Source organism: Drosophila bipectinata, chromosome XL, assembly GCF_030179905.1.
Source record: "Drosophila bipectinata strain 14024-0381.07 chromosome XL, DbipHiC1v2, whole genome shotgun sequence".
Taxonomy (NCBI): Eukaryota; Metazoa; Arthropoda; class Insecta; order Diptera; family Drosophilidae; genus Drosophila; species Drosophila bipectinata.
In genome coordinates, this window is record NC_091734.1 from 14389289 (window position 1) to 14408373 (window position 19085).

Consider the following 19085-nt stretch of genomic DNA (forward strand, 5'->3'; position numbering starts at 1 on the left):
GAGCCATACGCGTAAAACTCTCGCCAAAACACAATGCATTTATTGTTAGTATCGTCAGATCCACTAATTACAAGCGTTTCCAAAAGTTCGGCCAACAAATCCAGCAAGGCAGTTTCCTTTGAGATTGAAGGCCAGAAGAAAATTCGGATTCTGACTCAGAAAAAAATGTAGATTCAAACTAGGAAACCTAAAACTAGTTTATTTTGTAAAACTGTATTAAAAAAAAAAAAATAAATAAAACAAAATTTAATTAAATAATATATAAAAAATAAGAAATACAAAATTTTACTTAATTAAAGTAATTTCTTAGTGGGTTAACATTCCATAAAAATTTCAAACTTCTTAAAATGATCATTATTTTTAAAGATATTCCACATCTGACACTAAATCACCCAAATCGGCCACTGTGCGTGGCCTGGGTCCTGACTCAGAGCTACCTTGGCCCGTGACTTTAAGATGGCCTCGACTCCATCGGGGACGGTCTGCAGCTCCTCAGCGGTCAGCTTTGCCGTGCTTACCGCTCGTAAGAGTAGGTGCTTGGCAGACTTCATACCTGCATCCCATTGTCCGCCCATATCGGACCCCGCGGCGGTACAAACGCAAATACGCCTCCGCTTCTCGATGCGTATTGTGTGACCGCGGCGACCTCATTCCCGGCGACGAAGTTCGTCGCGTTGTCGCAGTGCACGATCGGCGGATATCCTTGGTTATAAATTTCTTCATTTAAATTGAAAAATCATTCTCATGGTGAAGATGGAGACCAGCTTTGATTAGATTTCCTTATATCATTGATCCTACTTTGTGGTGGTCCCGATCAATGTCTCCCAACTCGATTCCAAAGAACTGTTTTTTTAAATAGAGGAGACACACTCCCTCAGTCTCTGATATAACTTCTCTTTTTTAGAAATTGAACTCTTAACTGGACTATTTTTATGAATCCCAAGTATTCGTTACCATCACTTGTCGATGGAGGTTGACGTCTGATTTTCTCATTACTATTCGATTCTTGTCTTGCGCAGATACGGTGGCCCCTCAGGTCTTGGCTCTGTCTGCACTACGGGGATCTCTCATTTTCTGATTTGGGAGCCTTCGTTAATGGTTCGAAAACTTTTTGACAACCCTGGATAACATACTTGATGCGCCGCTCCTTTAATTTTGTTTCCTGTTCCAATTACGGATGACGTGCAGTGGTTTCTCAGGTCTTAGTTATGTCTGGATCTCTTATTTCCTGATTTTTTCAAGTCTTTGATTTAACTGGTTCTAGATTTGTTATTTAACTTCCTAATGTGCTCCTAATATGGAATTTGAATCGTTTCTATTTTAGTCAATGGTTTCTTTATTTCAAGAGCCATTCGACTTCTGATTAATTGACTTCTGATTTATTCCTTTTAATTTAAAGTCCCATTTGAGCTGAGTTGTAGCTTGGCCATTTTAGTTAGAAGTGGGTGAAGCTCCTTCCAGTGAAAGTCCTGCTTCGAAAAATTCTAAAAATTTTAGAACTATAGTTAAGCAATGTTTTGAATAAGGAATGTCGCTTCTGGGTTCTCTACTTTATTTCCTGATCAGATACAAGTTGGTAGAGCTTTGCCATTGGAAGGAGCAAAAGTGGGGAAATCAGGGAAACCCACACTTTTATGGGGGTAAAAAACGATATTTAAGCAATGATATTAAAAACGATATTTAAGTTTTGAATGAGGAGAGTCGCTTCTGGGTTCTCTTATTAAAAAATGGTACTTTATGGCCATCGGGAGAATGGGGAAATCAGAAAAACCCACAATATTATCGGAATACCCCTTGAAAAAAATTCGAAAAATTTAAAAACGATAGTAAGCGATATTTTAAGCGAATGAGGCAAGAAAAAAAATAAAAAAATAGGGTAAAAATAAAAAATTCAAAATAATTGGTGGCTGCTAACTATTAAACAATAGTTAAGCAATCGAAAGATTCTGCCTCTTTAACGTTGTAATTCAATTGATGTATTTTTGCTCTAATATTAAGCATACCTCGCACCGAATTCGCACCAGAGCGAATATGAGCTTTCGATCCTTAGATTCTTAGATCCTTAGATCCTTAAATATGAGCTATCTTATGTTAGATTTAAATAAATTTATTAAATTAAATTAAAATAAATTAAATTTCAACTTACAAGTAAATTATAATAACAATTTAAATTCAAAAACAAATCCAAAAATTTTAGAAACGGCGTATCCGTTGGCATCGGCCCCGTTGAAGGCCTCCATCCGGCTTCAAGTAATTGACAGCGGCACCAGCTTATGGACTGCTTTCCTAAACTCCGCTCCTGAGCTAGTCATGACGATGGCGACCCTTACCCAAATTATTTGACCCTGAGTCAAATAATTGAATATCGGTAAAAAAAAAATACCAAAACTTATAGACTAGATCAACGAGATCAGCTGTAAGCTCTCAAAGTTAAAAAATGGTACTATACATTTTTCAGGTGTTGAATTTGGCTTGATCGACGTCTTTTTTAATATTTGCGACACTTTTTTTGATTTTGTCTGTTCGAAAACAATTTTATCATTTTCTCATTTTTCAAGGTATGTATTAAACAAAGAAAAAGGTTTTGTGACCTGTGAGTAGATTTTGCATTCATAATTTATGTTTAAAACCAGAAATGTTTGTAGTATATTTATTATACAAATATACTTTATTATAACCTTTATTATAACAAATTTCAACTTCTGTGAAGGAATACTTTGTAATACTTTGTCGCCTCGGCCCTCAAGAATCGTATATTTTTGGTAAACTATGGTTCGTCTAGTGTATAAATTGTCCATGTTCAACTGCCCCAACTGTTAAATATAGCGATATTTTCAGGAATCATGTCCGCCTGTAAACAAGAACTTTTTGCAGTATGGCATGGGTGTTTGATCACATTTTCAGCGATATAGTTGATAAATCCAAATATTCCGAGACGGACTTGACATCTACATATAGAATGTACCATTACAAATTTTTGCAAAACTCTTTCTAAAAGATGGAAAAAATCGAATAGATGTAGGGTGCGTTTCGAGAGGAAGAACTCGGGTTTGTTAACCGAACATTTGGTTCTATCTACTGTCTACTTTACATAATGGGATTCGTTGCTTTGAATGCATGCTGCACATTGGTTATCGGCTACCCATTAAAAAGTGGCAAGTGAGGGGATCAGATAAAACCAAAGTTGGTCAATGAAAAGCAACCATATAAGATGGGTTTAGAGTCGAAATGGCTTTATTGGTTGATATTCCAATGCAAGGATCGGTCATTAGTGGGAATTTGGCTAGGCGATTTTTTGAGAACTACAATTTGTTTGCTGAATTAACCGGAGTGAACAAGGAACTTATAAAAAAGTTTATCACTGATTTTGCGCTGTATGGCTTCCGGAATTATTATTAATATTCCAAGATTTTGCGAATATACCTTCGAAACTGCAATAACACAGTGCGACAGTGATTTGGAACTTTTGAAGAGACCTAGTAGGAATTGTTCATTAGGTCGAGTATATAGTGTGCCATTTCATTCCGCCTATTCCTTTCTTTCACACACTTTTACTCCGGAGCGCTATTAAAATCAAAATTTCAAACATGGTTTTATACTATACTCGACCTAATGAACAATTCCTACTAGGTCTCTTCAAAAGTTCCTCCAACTTTTCTTATTTTGTCGCACTGTGTAATTTTTGTTAGGGAATATCCGTGGTTTTACATGCCATCCTCAATGGACAACATTTTCATTCATGGGGGGGATATTATAGAAAATGTACCACCTCCGATCGGAATGATATCAGAAGAAGCCTTAGAAGCCCGAAACAAAGATTTAAGAAATTTTCGCTTGAGCCATACGCGTAAAACTCTCGCCAAAACACAATGCATTTATTGTTAGTATCGTCAGATCCACTAATTACAAGCGTTTCCAAAAGTTCGGCCAACAAATCCAGCAAGGCAGTTTCCTTTGAGATTGAAGGCCAGAAGAAAATTCGGATTCTGACTCAGAAAAAAATGTAGATTCAAACTAGGAAACCTAAAACTAGTTTATTTTGTAAAACTGTATTAAAAAAAAAAAAATAAATAAAACAAAATTTAATTAAATAATATATAAAAAATAAGAAATACAAAATTTTACTTAATTAAAGTAATTTCTTAGTGGGTTAACATTCCATAAAAATTTCAAACTTCTTAAAATGATCATTATTTTTAAAGATATTCCACATCTGACACTAAATCACCCAAATCGGCCACTGTGCGTGGCCTGGGTCCTGACTCAGAGCTACCTTGGCCCGTGACTTTAAGATGGCCTCGACTCCATCGGGGACGGTCTGCAGCTCCTCAGCGGTCAGCTTTGCCGTGCTTACCGCTCGTAAGAGTAGGTGCTTGGCAGACTTCATACCTGCATCCCATTGTCCGCCCATATCGGACCCCGCGGCGGTACAAACGCAAATACGCCTCCGCTTCTCGATGCGTATTGTGTGACCGCGGCGACCTCATTCCCGGCGACGAAGTTCGTCGCGTTGTCGCAGTGCACGATCGGCGGATATCCTTGGCGCCCAACGAACCTTTGAAAAGCCAACAAAAACGAATCAATTGAAAGGTCGGAAACTACTTCTAAATGTACTGCCTATCGCCTATCGGCTTCACTTAACAGTACTTAGCGATACATTTTTTTTATGTTAGCTATCAGAGCAAATCTGTTTTAGCCGGAACCGCAGAAGGGTTGAGTAAAACTCTTCCAGGATTGTAGGACCAACCATGAGTAGACCGTTTAGGCACTTCTGTTTTTATGTCTTACAAGACGCGTAAAAAATGACTCGTAGCTTAGACGGTGTGCTTTGAGGCCGTAAGTTACACTGTTGGGGTATAAAATAGTGTGGAGTAGCAAGAACACCATTACTTGTAGGGGACTTATGTCCTAAGAATTCGTATTCTTCCATAAATTCCAAATACATTTTTTTCTAAATTCGGGTCTCGAGATAATCTTCTTCTTTGGTGCTACAAAAAACGGCGTTTGGCTACCGCAAACGAGTTTCCCAAACCATCCGATTTAAATTGAAGTTTGACTTCGAATCGACCTGAAGGCAGTACAACAGTATTCTTCTAAGATAATATTCCTTACATAACTCTTGTTAAGGTGACAAAAGCTTTTTACGAGTTGGTGCTTCTTCCAACGACCAGAATTTTTATACCCTTGCAGAAGGTATTATAATTTTGGTCAAAAGTGTGCAACGCAGTGAAGGAGACATCTCCGACCCTATAAAGTATATATATTCTTTATCAGGATCACCTCCTGAGTTGATATGAGCATGTCCGTCTGTCCGTCTGTCTGTCTGTCTGTCTGTCTGTCTGTCTGTTTCTACGCGAACTAGTCTCTCAGTTTTAAAGCTATCGACTTTGCACACACCCTTCTTTCCTTTGCACGCAGTATATAAGCCGGGATCAGCCGACTATATCCTATAGCTGCCATATAACTGATTGATCGGAAATGGTATAACTTTGGTGCTTTTAGAGTTAGAGAGTTTCAATTTGACATGAAAGCTATTTTTGGCAAAACATTTGGCATCTCTAACATGCCAAATTTCATAAGGATCGGCCGACTATATCCTATAGCTGCCATATAACTGATTGATCGGAAATGACCCAACTTTCGTGTTTTTGAAGATAGAAAGCTGGAACTTAGTACTGATTATATTTTTGGTCAGATAATCCAACCTACTCAATTTCGTAAGGATCGGCCAACTATATCCTATAGCTGCCATATAACTGAACGATCGGAAATGTTTTTTGGTAGAAATACCAACTTTGGTATTTTTGAAGATAGAAGTTTGGGATTTTTTTTTAGATTTTATATTATAATCAATTGGATTATATATTCATATTCCCATAAGAATCGGCCAACTATATCCGATGTTTGCGGTATATATCCGGTTTAACTGCAAGGGTATATCAACTTCGGCTCCGCTCGAAGTTAGCTTTCCTTGTTTTTTATTTCGGTTTGGACTTATGAAGTATTTTTTCTCAAGTTCTAAGTGATGCCAGCTTTTATTTTATTTATCTTATATCTTAGGTTACGAATTGCTTTTCCATGTTGGGCTTTGAACTGAAAGCATCGTTTTATTGTTTGTTAAAAAAATAAAAAGAAAAATTTAAATTTTTTTTCCAACCACCAAAAAAATATAAAACCACTCTTATTTACTTAATCTTGCGGCCATTCTCGGGCAAAACCAACTTAATGGGCTGGCAAAACCCTCCCAGTTCCATCAAAATCAAGCCGCCTTCGAAAAAGAAAGCCTATTCTAATTTTCAAGATGTCGATTCCAGCGACTCCGAGCATGGAGAAATGAAGCGGAAGTCTGCTAAAAAACCCATTATGGAAGACGAACCTACCACCAGCGAAGCAGCCAGAGCTGCACTTAAAGCTAATATTGAAAAAAATTATTATGCAATTCTTTCTGATTTAGACGATGAAGATCGTGTCAGCGACATGGAGGTTGACGTTATGAAGAAAAAAGATGATAAGAAAACCAAGCAATCTGCGGTAAAAACGGCGAAAATCATCAAACCGCCCCCAATTTTTATCCCGGACGTATCCAGCATCAAGGGCCTTTCCAAAGACATTTCCCACCTCTTAGGCGGGGATGTTGAAGTGACCTACAAAGCAAGCACTAACAACACAATTCGCGTCATGACTCCAGATAAGGATACTTACTCAACTCTGAAAAAGTTCCTGAGCGAAAATAACCATCGATACCACACATTCCAGCCCCGAGACGAGCGCGCTTATCGGATCGTCGTTAAAGGCCTCCACTTCTCCACCGACCCGGAGGATATTAAGGTGGGTTTCAGCAGCCATGGACACAAAGTCAGGGATATACACAATCCTATGCAAAAAGGTACAAAGAAGCCACTAAACATTTTCTTTATTAACCTCGAGCCAGCCAAATACAACAAGGAGGCCTTTCAAGTCAAGCGGCTATGCAGCACGGTGGTTACGGTTGAGCCACCAAAAAAATTCGACGATGTGCCCCAATGCCATCGCTGCCAGGGCTTCGGTCACACGAAACGGTACTGCCATCTGGAGTACAGATGCGTAAAGTGTGGAGATAGGCACCCATCGTCCGAATGCACCAAAATTGCCAGTGAACCAGCAGTCTGCCTCCACTGCGACGGATCACATGCGGCCTCTTTCAAGGGCTGTCCAGCCTACAAAAAGGCAAAGAGCACGTTCGCCCCCAAGCAGGCTGCCCCAAGACGCCAGCAACCTCAATTCAGCAAAATTAACCCTAACATCAGCTATGCTAGCGCAGTCAAAAACGGAGCACCACAGTTTGACTCCAACCCCAATCCCGATCCCAGTCTTTCAAGTAATCCAATGGACGCCCTAACGGCTAGGATGGAATCTATGTTTGAGCGCATGATGGAGAAGGTCTTGAGCCAAATAGCCCAAATGATGGCCACCGTTTGCAAATCCTTGTGCATACGCAATTAAATATAACCATATGGAATGCTAACGGCCTGGTAAAAAGAAGGCCAGAGGTCGAGCTATATTGCAAGACCCTCCAAGCAGACGTTCTCCTCATATCAGAAACGCATTTTACCAACAGATCATACTTGACTATTAGAGGATACGACCTCATTGCCGCTAACCACCCGAACGGTAGAGGTCGCGGGGGCGCGGCCATCCTTATTCGCAGCTGCATCAAGTATGAGGCACTTCCAGCCATGTGCGAAGACTGGGTACAATGTGCCCAAATTAAAATCTCCACTACCAACGGTGACATAACAATCGCCGCAGCATATTGCCCCCCCAGGCACAACATCCACGAACAGGAATTCGGCTTGCTACTGGATTGCCTCGGCCCCAAGTTCATAATCGGAGGGGACTTTAATGCTAAACACCCCTGGTGGGGCTCCAGGATTACAAACCCAAAGGGCTCGGCCCTATACAGGCAGATTCAGTCCCGAATCTTGAGCTGTCACGCAACCGGTGCACCCACATACTGGCCTACGGATCCCCACAAAATCCCTGATGTGCTAGACTTCGCCATCTCCGGAGGACTGGATTCTGCCGGAATTCAAGCGAGAGAAGTAGAAGACCTCTTCTCGGACCACAGCGCCTTTGCCGTGTCACTTTTCACCCCAGCCTTGCTCAGGTCAGCCCGCAAAAAGCTGATCTACAAGACAACAGACGTTGACAAGTACCAATCCTACCTGAACAACGTTACCGACCCCAGCCCGACACTTGACTCCCCGGTTGACATCGACACCGTTGTAGAAGAGTTAACAGCCCATATTCAGGCGGGCAGCTTCTGAAGCAGCACCAAGGCCCTCCAACCGCCCAAGAGCCACTGACAGGGACATCCATTTTTGGAGCCCAGAAGTCGAAGAACTCAAACTTGAAAAGCGACGACTCCGAAGAGTGTGGATGCTCTCAAGGAATCCTTTGGACAAAACCGCCTTCAATAGAGCGACCAAATGTCTGACAGAAACTCTGGCAAGACTAAGGAAGCAGGCCTTTGACGGGTTCGTCGAACAACTTGAGCCAGGCGACCCTCAACATAACTTATGGCGAGTCACCAAATCTATCAGACAGCCGCTGAAAAGGATCCCACCTGTACAAAGAACCGACGGCAGCTGGTGCAGATCGGAGATGGACAGGGCCAACGCTTTCGCCGAACACCCCGAAGGTGTCTTTACGCCTTTCGATCGCTGCTCACCGGAGGATGCTGCTGAAACTGCCCGTCTGCTAGCCGAGCCTTCTAGGGACGCCGATACAATACCACCAGTGACTGAGGAGGAAACAGCTGAGCTTATAACCATCATGAGCAACAACAAGGCCCCGGGCGATGATGGTATCAATGCAATTGCATTAAAAATGTTACCACCTCCAAGCATTCAGCTAATTACGAGGATCTATAATAGATGCTTGGAGATAGGGTACTTCCCGTCCACATGGAAACGTGCCCAGGTAACTATGATACCTAAGCCCGGGAAACCCGAAGCAAACCTTTCGTCCTACCGACCAATAAGTTTGTTACCAACGCTCTCCAAAATACTTGAACGAGTGTTTTTAAGCAGAGCACTGCCAGTATTTGACGAGGCTGGACTGATCCCTGACCACCAGTTTGGCTTCAGGCGGCGACACGGTACGCCAGAGCAGTGCCATCGGGTAGTGCAGTGCATCCTGGACGCGTTTGAAACCAAGAAGTACTGCATGGCCGTCATGCTGGACGTGAAGCAGGCGTTTGACCGAGTCTGGCATCCCGGTCTTCTATATAAATTAAAGACTGGCCTACCCCGACCATACTTCCAGTTCCTAAAGTCGTTCTTGGAAGACCGTAAATTTGCTGTTAGATGTGGCGAGGCCATCTCCGGTATTAGAGAAGCTCACGCTGGTGTACCCCAAGGCAGCGTTCTTGGCCCGTTGATGTACAATGCTTACACGGCCGACCTCCCTGTTCTTCAGAGGCCTGACCTGCTCGCAGCAACCTATGCAGACGACACCGCCTTCCTTACCACCGCCGATAGCGCATTGGGGGCAGCCGATACGATGCAATTGCAGCTTGACTTGCTCAGCGACTGGCAAAAGCGATGGAACATTGCCGTCAATAACGAGAAGTCCACTGCCTCCACATTTTCTCTCTGCAAAGGCAACTGCCCTCCAGTTAACCTTAACGGCTCTCCAATCCCACAGGTAGACAATCCCAGGTACCTGGGATTCACCCTAGACAGGAGGCTCACCTGGAAGCCCCATCTGATTAAGAAGAGGAAACAGGCTATTCAAAGACTTCGATCCTTCAACTGGCTTATGGGTAGGAGATCGAAGCTGAGAACTTCCACTAAACTCCTCATTTACAAGGCAATAATACGCCCTATCTGGACGTACGGCATACAGCTCTGGGGAACTGCGAGCAAGACGAATGTCCGAACTATGCAAGCTTTCGAAAATAGAGTCCTTCGAATCGCCACTGGGGCCCACGTCTATCATGACAATCGCACTATCCACGAGGTTCTCAATTTCCCTTGGGTCAAGGACGAGATACAAAGAAGCAGCGCACGTTACATGCAGAGGCTTCATAATCACCCGAACCGGTTGGCCAGCTCCCTGCTGGACAGCAGCGAGCAACCCAGAAGACTTAAAAGGACACACCCCCTGGACCTCCCCTTACTACTCTAATTTTTTTTTTCTACCATATTAATATTTAAAAATACGTGAAGTTTACGTGATAAAATTTAATGGTTGTCCCTAATGGACAGTTTTAAATAAACATTACCCTGCTATTACAAAAAAAAAAAAAAAAAAAAAAAAAATGTTGGGGTTTGCTTTATTTTATTTTAGGACTTGCTTTTTATGAATTTGGAATTTAATTTCAAATTTCTATAAATATTTCTCTCCCAAGTAGGCCTTGAGGCCTTAAACCCAAATGTCAAATCGTAGCCCCAAACTGCTTTCCCATTTCTAGTCATTCGAAGTTTGATCTCCGAAGTGTGAGGTCGAATATAAAATTGAGAGTCTGATATTTTTTGAATATTAAAAATATTGTGTCGGAATTTTCCCGTATTTAAATTAGTATTTGTCAGTTATAATTTTATTTCAAAATGGTGACAGTAAAAGCCCAAGAGGAGACCCAACATCCCAAACAGACCCACAAGAACCGATCGGTATTTAATCCGGACAAGCGTACTGGTCACGTAGCGACGAAACCCGTCGCCAAACCATTCAAGAGATTCGTGAGGAACCCAACTGGGGGTCCAACCACATCATGCGGGGACAAGTGTGACGGATCTCAAGTTAATCCTCAAATTTAATTGTCAGCGAAATGCGCCTCCAATTGTAAGTTCCAGGGATCTATAGCCCTATAGTTTGCATAATCTGGTTCCCTATCTTCAGTGTGCCACGTCCGATTTGATGGCTGTAGGATTCCACAGAGGTTCGAGCAGCTGACCAGACACTGGTGTTACCCCAACGAGATGCAAACCGTTCTACGCAATCCTTACAACAAGTGGCACAAATAGGCGCAGTCGCCTCTGACACGTACTTATGTGTTCTACAAAACAAATTCGAGGGATGTTAAAGTTTATATTTCTGGAACTGCTGTATTCCAAAAATTGTTCTGAGTTTCAATAAATTGTTTATGGCCGAGTCAGTAACTATTAATTACTAGTAATTATTTTTATTTGCTCTGGGTCTGGCCATCTTATTATTTCACAAGGATCGGCCGACTATATATCCCATAGCTGCCATCTAACTGACTGATCCGAAATGGTTTTTGGGTAAAAATACCAATTGGTATTTTTGAATATAGATTGGGGGTTTTTTTTGGATTTTCTTTTTCAATAAATTTTATTGAAAATTTATTCTCATAAGGATCGGCCGGTTTTAACTGCAAGGGTATATCAACGTTGGCTTTCGTGTTTCTACAATTTTTGTTAAAAAATTTAAAAAGTATGATTGGTATGAAAATAAAATTTCAGCCAACTGTAAAATACGGTTTATTGAAAAAACATTATTTTTTGGTGGTGATTCAAATGAGGAGGGATAGTGGGTCATCATAGGGGAAGTCTTGAGACCTTCAAGAAAAAAATCTGAACTGCCAAAGACGAATATGTCTTTAGTTTTTAAATTTTTCCCCATCCGTGGTACCAAAACAAAAAAAAACTTAAAAAAAAGGAAAAATTATGAGCTTTAGAAAAAATTCATTTTTCCCCATTTTCTCGTTATTTATTTTATTTTTATTTTTTTCAATCAAAAATATTTATAAAAGATTTTGGTGCCAAGGAAGAAAAAAGGAACTGAGGAACATTTCATGAGGATTGCTGAATTTTTGTGACCTGAAGGACTTCCACCAACTTGAAAATCATGGGTTCGAGAAAAATGCTCGACACTGGTCCACCAAACGTCCGATAACTTTTGTAATTTAAGAGATTTCGACTCAGGTTTTGGGAAAGTGAAACTACAAAATATATTTATCCGTAAATGCAAAATAGAAAAAATATTTGATTTCTTTGATTTTACAAAAAATAATCCCCCTTAACTGAAACAAGTAGGCCATGACTCTCAACTGTCAATGCTTTCATTTAAGGCCGACAGGAGCTACATTGTATAGGCTCAGTTTACATCCGACATTCGAACGATTAGGTTGTAGTAGAAGTAAAATATTTTGCACTCATGAAAGATTTTATATTCCCGCGACTCAAACAATTTTTCGGCATATTTTTCAAATTCGATCCGGTGGCTCAATCGTCCGCAACAATGCCAACCCCCCGCGTATCTAGTAAGAAGCGAACCGTTTCAAAATGCCCGAAACGCAAAACGGTCGCGAAGAAACGTCATCCGCTAGTGCGTGCTTTTAAAAGCGGTCCCCATTCCAAAGTTGGTCGCTCCTGCCGGAAGCCGCTTGCGAAGAAGCGGAAGACACAGAAGGCCTGTGCCGCTCCGCAGAAGAAGAAGGCTTTGAAATCCAAGCCCCGCAAGACCACAACGCGGAAGTGCGTTGCCAAACGTCCTTCGAAGCCCAAAAGGGCCAAGCGCCCAAAGCGTTGCTTGAATGGTTTGTTGGATGTTCTCCCAGCTGGTTCTTCTGCCCATCATTTGTGCTTCCTTCCAGCTTCCCAAACTGCTAAGGAACCAACTCCAGAACCTGAAGACCCGCTTTCCCTTCCTAAGGGGAACGAACCTCCAGAGGTGATTCGCCTTTCGACATCGCCTGCACCCAGACGCAGAATCACTCGCAGGCCGGTCGCTAGACCGAGGAACTTGGAGCGTGAGCGTGAGCCTGAGCCTGACTCGGTTACTTTCATACCTGCCCGGGCCGACGAAGCCCCAGCCAAGAAGCTCAAAACGAAGGTTAGCGCCAAAAAGGTGATTGGCGGGCGTACAACGGCGAAGCCCAAGCCCAAGCTTCACGCCAGTGGGTAGGTAACGCTATAGGGCATCTGGGTTCCGGTCCTCACCTTGAATCCCCCACAGAACTTTGAGACGAGTGGCTGCCAAGCTCAAGGCTCATGAGGCCGCAGTTCTTAAGGCGAAGAATCAGGCGAAGAATCAGGCGAAGAAGGAAGATCCCATTGTTAGAATTGAGCCGCAAGAGAGCCACAGCGAAGACAACCGAGAACCGCGATCTTGGCGTCGGGATAATGGCGCGAAGAAAGATAATAAGGCGGTGCGCAAGCATGCGAGACCCTAGACGGACCATTCTTGGCAAACGTGCCATTTTTCAAATTACCAGACGAAGTGTATTTTTCAAATTTCCCGGACGTGCCATTTTTCAAATTCGCCAGACGTAGTGTATTTTTCCAATTTCCCGACGAAGTGTGACCAAATTCGATTTGTATGCGTGCATTTTCTTTTAAATATTTTTGGAGGTGAGACCTTGACAACTTTCGCAAAGGATTTTTCCCTCAACTCGCATATCTCCCATCTATTTCCTAGTTTATGGCAAAATTTGCAGTCTTCAGGGTCGAGAGCAGAGTCAGGAAATAGCCGCAGGAATCAAAATCCCAAAGAAGAACGAAGCTTTTGGAATTTTCATTTGGTAGCCCATCCTCGTGTATTTTGACGTACCTTTTGCATGTTTGGATAGTGATTAGATATCGTAATACAATTGTGTAACAAAATTCAAATACCAATGTTTGTATTCCTTAAGACGGTGGGTGGGCAGGTGGACTGGTCAATTAGGCCAATGTGCGTGGAAAATGGTCAGTTTGGGGTCTGCGCAGGCGGCTACCTGTGGGAGGCGTGGTGCACCTAATTTAATGCTAATTAACTCAAGTGGCGGCTGTGGTTGTGTGCTTTGCAGAATCGCTGACAATGCAACTGTTTGGGGCAAACACAAGCGCGGCTGCCTTTCAAACAAATTGCAAGCGCGAGTTCATCAGGTATTGAGTTTATTTCCTGAAGAAAATGCTAGTCTAAAAGATAATTGGGTTACAAAGACACCTATGTATTTTTAGACTAACTTCAAACATTTTTACATGTTTTGTTTGGTTTTTTAAGGAGGCTGGTCACTCTTTGTCAAGTGGGTCACCCTGTGAATGGGTGAAATCACAGGGTCACCCTGTGAAATCTTAAGACTTAAATACCAGTGCCTCGGTCTCAAGAAATTCAGTCTGGCGGAGGAGCTCGACCCAACCAGACCTCCTCTCCATTCTCATCCTGATTTTCTAATTTATTTTATTTTAAATATTATTTTTTTTTTTTATTAAAAAATGCTCTTTAACCATGGGCCTCTTCTGAAATCCTGATTTTATTTATTTAATTATTATTTTTTGTTAATTCATATATATGGAATGTAGAACCAATTTCGAGCGATCATTTTTCGATAGTGCCATTGTAGTTCGGGTTCGAAAGACGGCATCTGATTTTCTCATTTATTTTGAAAAATTCTTTTAAAATGTTTCTTTTTAGGGATTACCCCCTTAAATACCATTCCTATACTATAGAACTGCTCCTGAAGCTCTTCCGATGGAATCCTGGTTTTTTTAAAAAAATTCTTCAGGGTTCTTTGGGTCTGATTTATTTGGTCTTTAATGATTTTATTTGGGTCTTATTTTTATTTTTCTTTGGATTATAATGTCAACGCTGTAAGAGAAAAGTTTCTTCCATCTTGGGTACTTATCTTTTCTTTTCCTTTGGAATGGTTACTTGTGTTCTTATTTTCTTATTATTGTTCTTATTTTATATTATTTTATTTAAACCACTTTAAGGCCCAAGTCTTTTATGCTCATCGATGCCCAGGTGGTTGCTGCTGATTTTTTTTGGAATATCAACTAAAATTCTAGGTTTTTTAGAGCCTCGGTTTCTTCATAAACCTTTAAATACTCTTCACTTGAGTCTGATTTTTCTTATTCTTTTTTTTTTTGCCGATACTATCGATAATGTATTAATATTAGCTCCATCATGTTTTTGAGAGCGATTTAACAGTCGAATCTAATTGGCACTCTAGTTTTTTCAGAGCCTCAATTTCGTCTTAAACATTTTTAAATATTTTTCACTTGGGTCTGATTTTTCTTATTCTTTTTTTTTTTGCCGATACTATCGATAATGTATTAATATTAGCTCCATCATGTTTTTGAGAGCGATTTAACAGTCGAATCTAATTGACATTCTAGTTTTTGCAAAGCCTCAATTTCGTCTTAAACCTTCTTAAATATTTTTCACTTGGGTCTGATTTTTCTTATTCTTTTTTTTTTGCCGATACTATCGATAATTAATAAGTAACAAATTTATTTATATTTTTGGAAGCTATCTTGGAAAAATGCCTGTAGACCATTATAATACCTTCAAGCTTCTTTTTTTTTTAAACCTTTAAATATTTTTCATGATTTCGGATTCAGATTTTATTCAATTTCGATTTCTTGCCGTGGATATCGATGTATCGATATCGACTTTTTTTTTTTTTTTTAGAAAGGCACGCACTGAATCGAAGGCGATTGCTGCTGAGTGCCGGAAACGGAAATGGATATGGTGTATATATAATGTGGGGTGTTGGAAGGAAGAAGCAGAGGGGGAGTCGGTGGTGGAGGCTAGTAGGGGTCAGAGGTGCAGAGATCCGATCCAGTTTCGGTTCTAGTTCCAGGAAACCCTACCAGCAAACTCCAAGGTCCACCTCCCCTCCGAAAGCATTTCATTTCCTATCGTCCGCCCGTCGTGGCGGCCTCTCGGCTAATTTTGCATGCAGCGCACAAAGGCGGTGTGTTGAAAAGGCGTGTGAAGCCTGGCTGGAGGTCAGAGGGGGCAGGTCGCAGGTCGCCGGACGCAGGACGCAGGACGCAGGAGGGTCACGCAGACGATTGATTTGGAAACGGGCCATTGTCACGCCGTCTATGAAATGGCCAGACGGATACGGATCCAAAATGGTTTCGTTAGCTTGGTTGGGGGGATGACTGTGGATTGTCCCGAAAAAGGATTTTCTTAAAGCTCACCCTCCCTCCACCCCTGTGTTTGTTTTCTTTCTTTCCTTTTTTTTTTGATGGGAAATGCACGTACGCTTCGTGTATTGAAAATAAGGACAGACATCCTTCCACTCCCACCTTCTGCCGACACACACACTCAGAGACATTGAAAAGTTTGTTAGTTTGGACACGAAATATTTTATTATTATATAAAATTTGCCATTATGATGATTATAGCAGCTAGTCCTAGTCCCTGTGCCCTGCGCCCTGCGTCCCTTCATGCATGTCCTTGTTGCGGATTCAATGAGCACAGGCTCGTGCTTCGGGTGTTGCATACTTTATGTCCTTGGCGCAATCACAGTCCTGTCTGCCGGACTCCCCGGGGGAGATCCCGGCCAGATGATGACAGACCCTGCCAGGTTTCATTCTCTTTGCATCTTAAAGCAGAATGCCCAAAAGATTCAACAGGATAATGGGTTGTGGGAAGGAATGAGGATTTTCGGTTTACTTTCTTTTTTTTTAGAAGATAACTATGTGTGAGAGTCCTTGTCTGAAAACAGAGGGATGCCAAGTATTTAAAAGCAATGAATTGTAATTTTCGCAATTATGCCGCCCGCCGGAGAAAGGAGCACAGAGCCTGATTGTCCTTGTTGGGATTGTCGGCTGATTGTCGTCGCTTTGACATGGAAAGACTCTGCATAAATTAAAAGCGACCTTAATTTTTTTCTCTTTTTTTTTTTTCTTGGAAAGTTTTTCTCTGTTTTTTGTGCATCTCGCGATGACGGCAACTCAAGTTTCACTTAATTAACTGCAATAAGAAACTGAAATTAACCTCGAACGCAGTCTCTAGTCCTCTGAGTGGGTGACGAAAGTTTCGCCGAGGTCCCTCCCCCCTTCGTTGGCTTTCATAATTCCGTTAGCTTATTTGCATCCTTATGGCTGAGAATTGAAGGACGTGACCTGACCCGAGAAGAGGCTCAGAACTAGTCTTGGCTCTCGGAATATACTATATATTCTCGATCAGGAGAATCCTTCGAACTGGCTGGTCGAGTGTTGCCGGGTGGTGGCTTTACCAGGAAATGTTGCCAGCAACATGTTGCTAAGAAGGAGCCGCCGCCTCGTCCAATTGGCTCGTTGGGGCTCGTGGCGCCTTGGTTCGTCGACGTCGGTCGGTATCGGGGCTGCCGCCTTTTGTGGCACAGTGTTCGTGCAGCAACGAGACGATTCGGTGGCTGCAGTCACCACCGCATCAGGCCAGGTGTCCTCAAAGGCGATCTTCAAGTGATGTATCGGAAGGCAGTTAACCGATTCTGGATTCAGGATGCCTAGTCTGGTCCTAAGCATGTCCTGGTATTTCAGGCCAGAAAGGCAAAGGAAGGAAGTGGCAGATTTGGAGAGTGGAGCGCGGTGAAGTGTATTGGGTTTCTGCATTCCGCGGCACGCAAGGCAAGGCAGGAGAAAAAGTCTCTAAAGGAGCAGAGCCAGGAGCAGTGGAGGAGGATGAGGGACTGGCTACGGGAATGGATAACCAAAAACCCGAAACCCCAACCCGTAACCTGTTACCCGTAACCCGTAACCCGGAACAGAACCGCAACCGAAACGAAACGTAACGAAATGAAATGAGGAAAATGGGAATGGGAGTGGGAATGGGAATGGGAATGGGTATGGGAACTGGGACATGGGAGTAGTAGCACTACTGGCACTAGCAGAAATGGGAAATGGAAGTGAGGAGTGTGGAGTAGAGAGTTCAGAGAGTGTGGAGCTCAACTCAAACGGAGCTTAACTTAACCTTTGGCTCAACCACAACGCTCCGGGTGGTGCAGTTTGCCGATGCAGTTGCCATTGCAGCACCATCACCATCACCATCAGGACCATCTCTTAAAGCCGCCATCTGGATCTGTGCAAGGAATTTCAATTGCCCTGCCAGCTAGTCATCCAGTCAGTTGAAGACCTTGGCTATTATCCTATTTTCCGTATGAATTTTTCATCGCTTCAGAGTTTTTCCATCAGCACTCTCCAATCTAGCAAATGTTCGTTCATAAATTGCTTGTTGTGGTTGTCACTTTGCCAGAAATTCGTTTAATCCTTGGACCAGGACATGCCTGCCTCCCACTCTGAAGCTCAGAATTTCATTAAAATGACAAATATTCTCGCATTAGTATTTATTGATCAAAAAAATTGAAACAATTCAGGATGAGGATGCAAGTTTAAAGTCCTTTCGTGGCATTAAGGATAAGCCAGAAGAGCGAGATGGAGGCGGAGACGAAGACACCAACTTCAACTAAAAGTAATTCCACTAAAATGTTTATAACAAATCCAAACACAAATGCCGGTGGAGGGATAAGGTAGAGTAGTGGGTAGGGATAAGGATGAGGCCCTGTATCCCGTGCCCACGAAGGATAAGCCAAGCTGAGCTCCGAGTTGGCGCATTACCCGTATTTACCTCCGTGTCTGAGCAAGCAGACGAAACGAAATTTAAAAGTGAAATCAAACAATGCGAAAATAACTTGCAAAACAATGTCAAGTGTTTTGCGAATGAATCGGCGCGTGTGTACCAGCAAGGGGAATACTACTCCCAACCATACCATACATAGGTGGGTTAACAACCAGTACCAGGATGAGGACCATGAGGACCATGAGGACCTAAGGGGGCGTTGTAGCCACCGAAGCGGAAACGGAAATTGCACGACAAGAAACGAGAAATGAATTGGACGAGCAGAGCTGAACTGAACAAACAAGTTGGCCACGGAATGGTTGGCTTTCCTTTCTTTTTTTTTTTTCTCCAATTTGCATGGCGCATACATATGTTGGTTTTGGCTTTTTGTTTCTGCCTCGAAATCTATTTAGCTAGAGGAACGTTCCACTCGCCATCGCCCTAGTCGTCGGGGCCTAAACTTTTGATTTGCAAATCTTCGAGTCGTTTTCGAGCCAACTTTCCTCAAGGGGGGGAGGAGGCTATTGAAATTTTCTAATATGTTTACACTAACTTTTGTTTGGAACTTGTAGCTTGGAAATAAATAAAGGTTTCTAAAGATTTAAGGTGGGTTTTGGTATTATTACTTGTGATTAGTAGTACTATACCTATTTTGTGTTGGGATTGGGTTTTCTTGAAAACCTAAGGGCTGTAGGTCTTGAAACTTTTAAAGGGGATTTTAGGAACTTAAATCAGTAAATAAAGTCTGAATTAAGAATATAGCT

At 42.1% G+C, this 19085-nt stretch overlaps 1 protein-coding gene and 2 long non-coding RNA genes across 3 annotated transcripts in view; all 3 read left to right on the forward strand.

Moving 5' to 3' along the window:
- The window catches only part of LOC138926393 (uncharacterized), a 42354-nt gene that overhangs the window by 15227 nt on the left and 8042 nt on the right, over window positions 1–19085 (forward strand). The gene's annotated exons all lie outside the window — the stretch shown is intronic.
- On the forward strand, window positions 10368–11151 carry LOC122321038 (uncharacterized). The gene is made up of 2 exons (XR_006245956.2): window positions 10368–10827; window positions 10885–11151. It is a non-coding gene; the product is annotated as an uncharacterized lncRNA (long non-coding RNA).
- LOC122321048 (serine/arginine repetitive matrix protein 1-like) lies at window positions 12098–13616 on the forward strand. Its single transcript, XM_070280127.1, has 4 exons — window positions 12098–12544; window positions 12602–12908; window positions 12964–13358; window positions 13426–13616. Exons 1-3 carry the CDS (start codon window positions 12163–12165, stop codon window positions 13178–13180), a joined length of 906 nt encoding a protein of 301 aa, XP_070136228.1. The 5' UTR covers window positions 12098–12162; the 3' UTR covers window positions 13181–13358; window positions 13426–13616.

Bases quoted from the DNA above. Each gene is read 5' to 3' on its own strand.
- LOC122321048 (XM_070280127.1), top strand. From the start codon at position 12,163: ATGAAAGATTTTATATTCCCGCGACTCAAACAATTTTTCGGCATATTT. The intron at 12,545-12,601 runs GTTTGTTGGATG...GCTTCCTTCCAG, and splicing joins CCCAAAGCGTTGCTTGAATG to CTTCCCAAACTGCTAAGGAA. The intron at 12,909-12,963 runs GTAGGTAACGCT...AATCCCCCACAG, and splicing joins CCCAAGCTTCACGCCAGTGG to AACTTTGAGACGAGTGGCTG.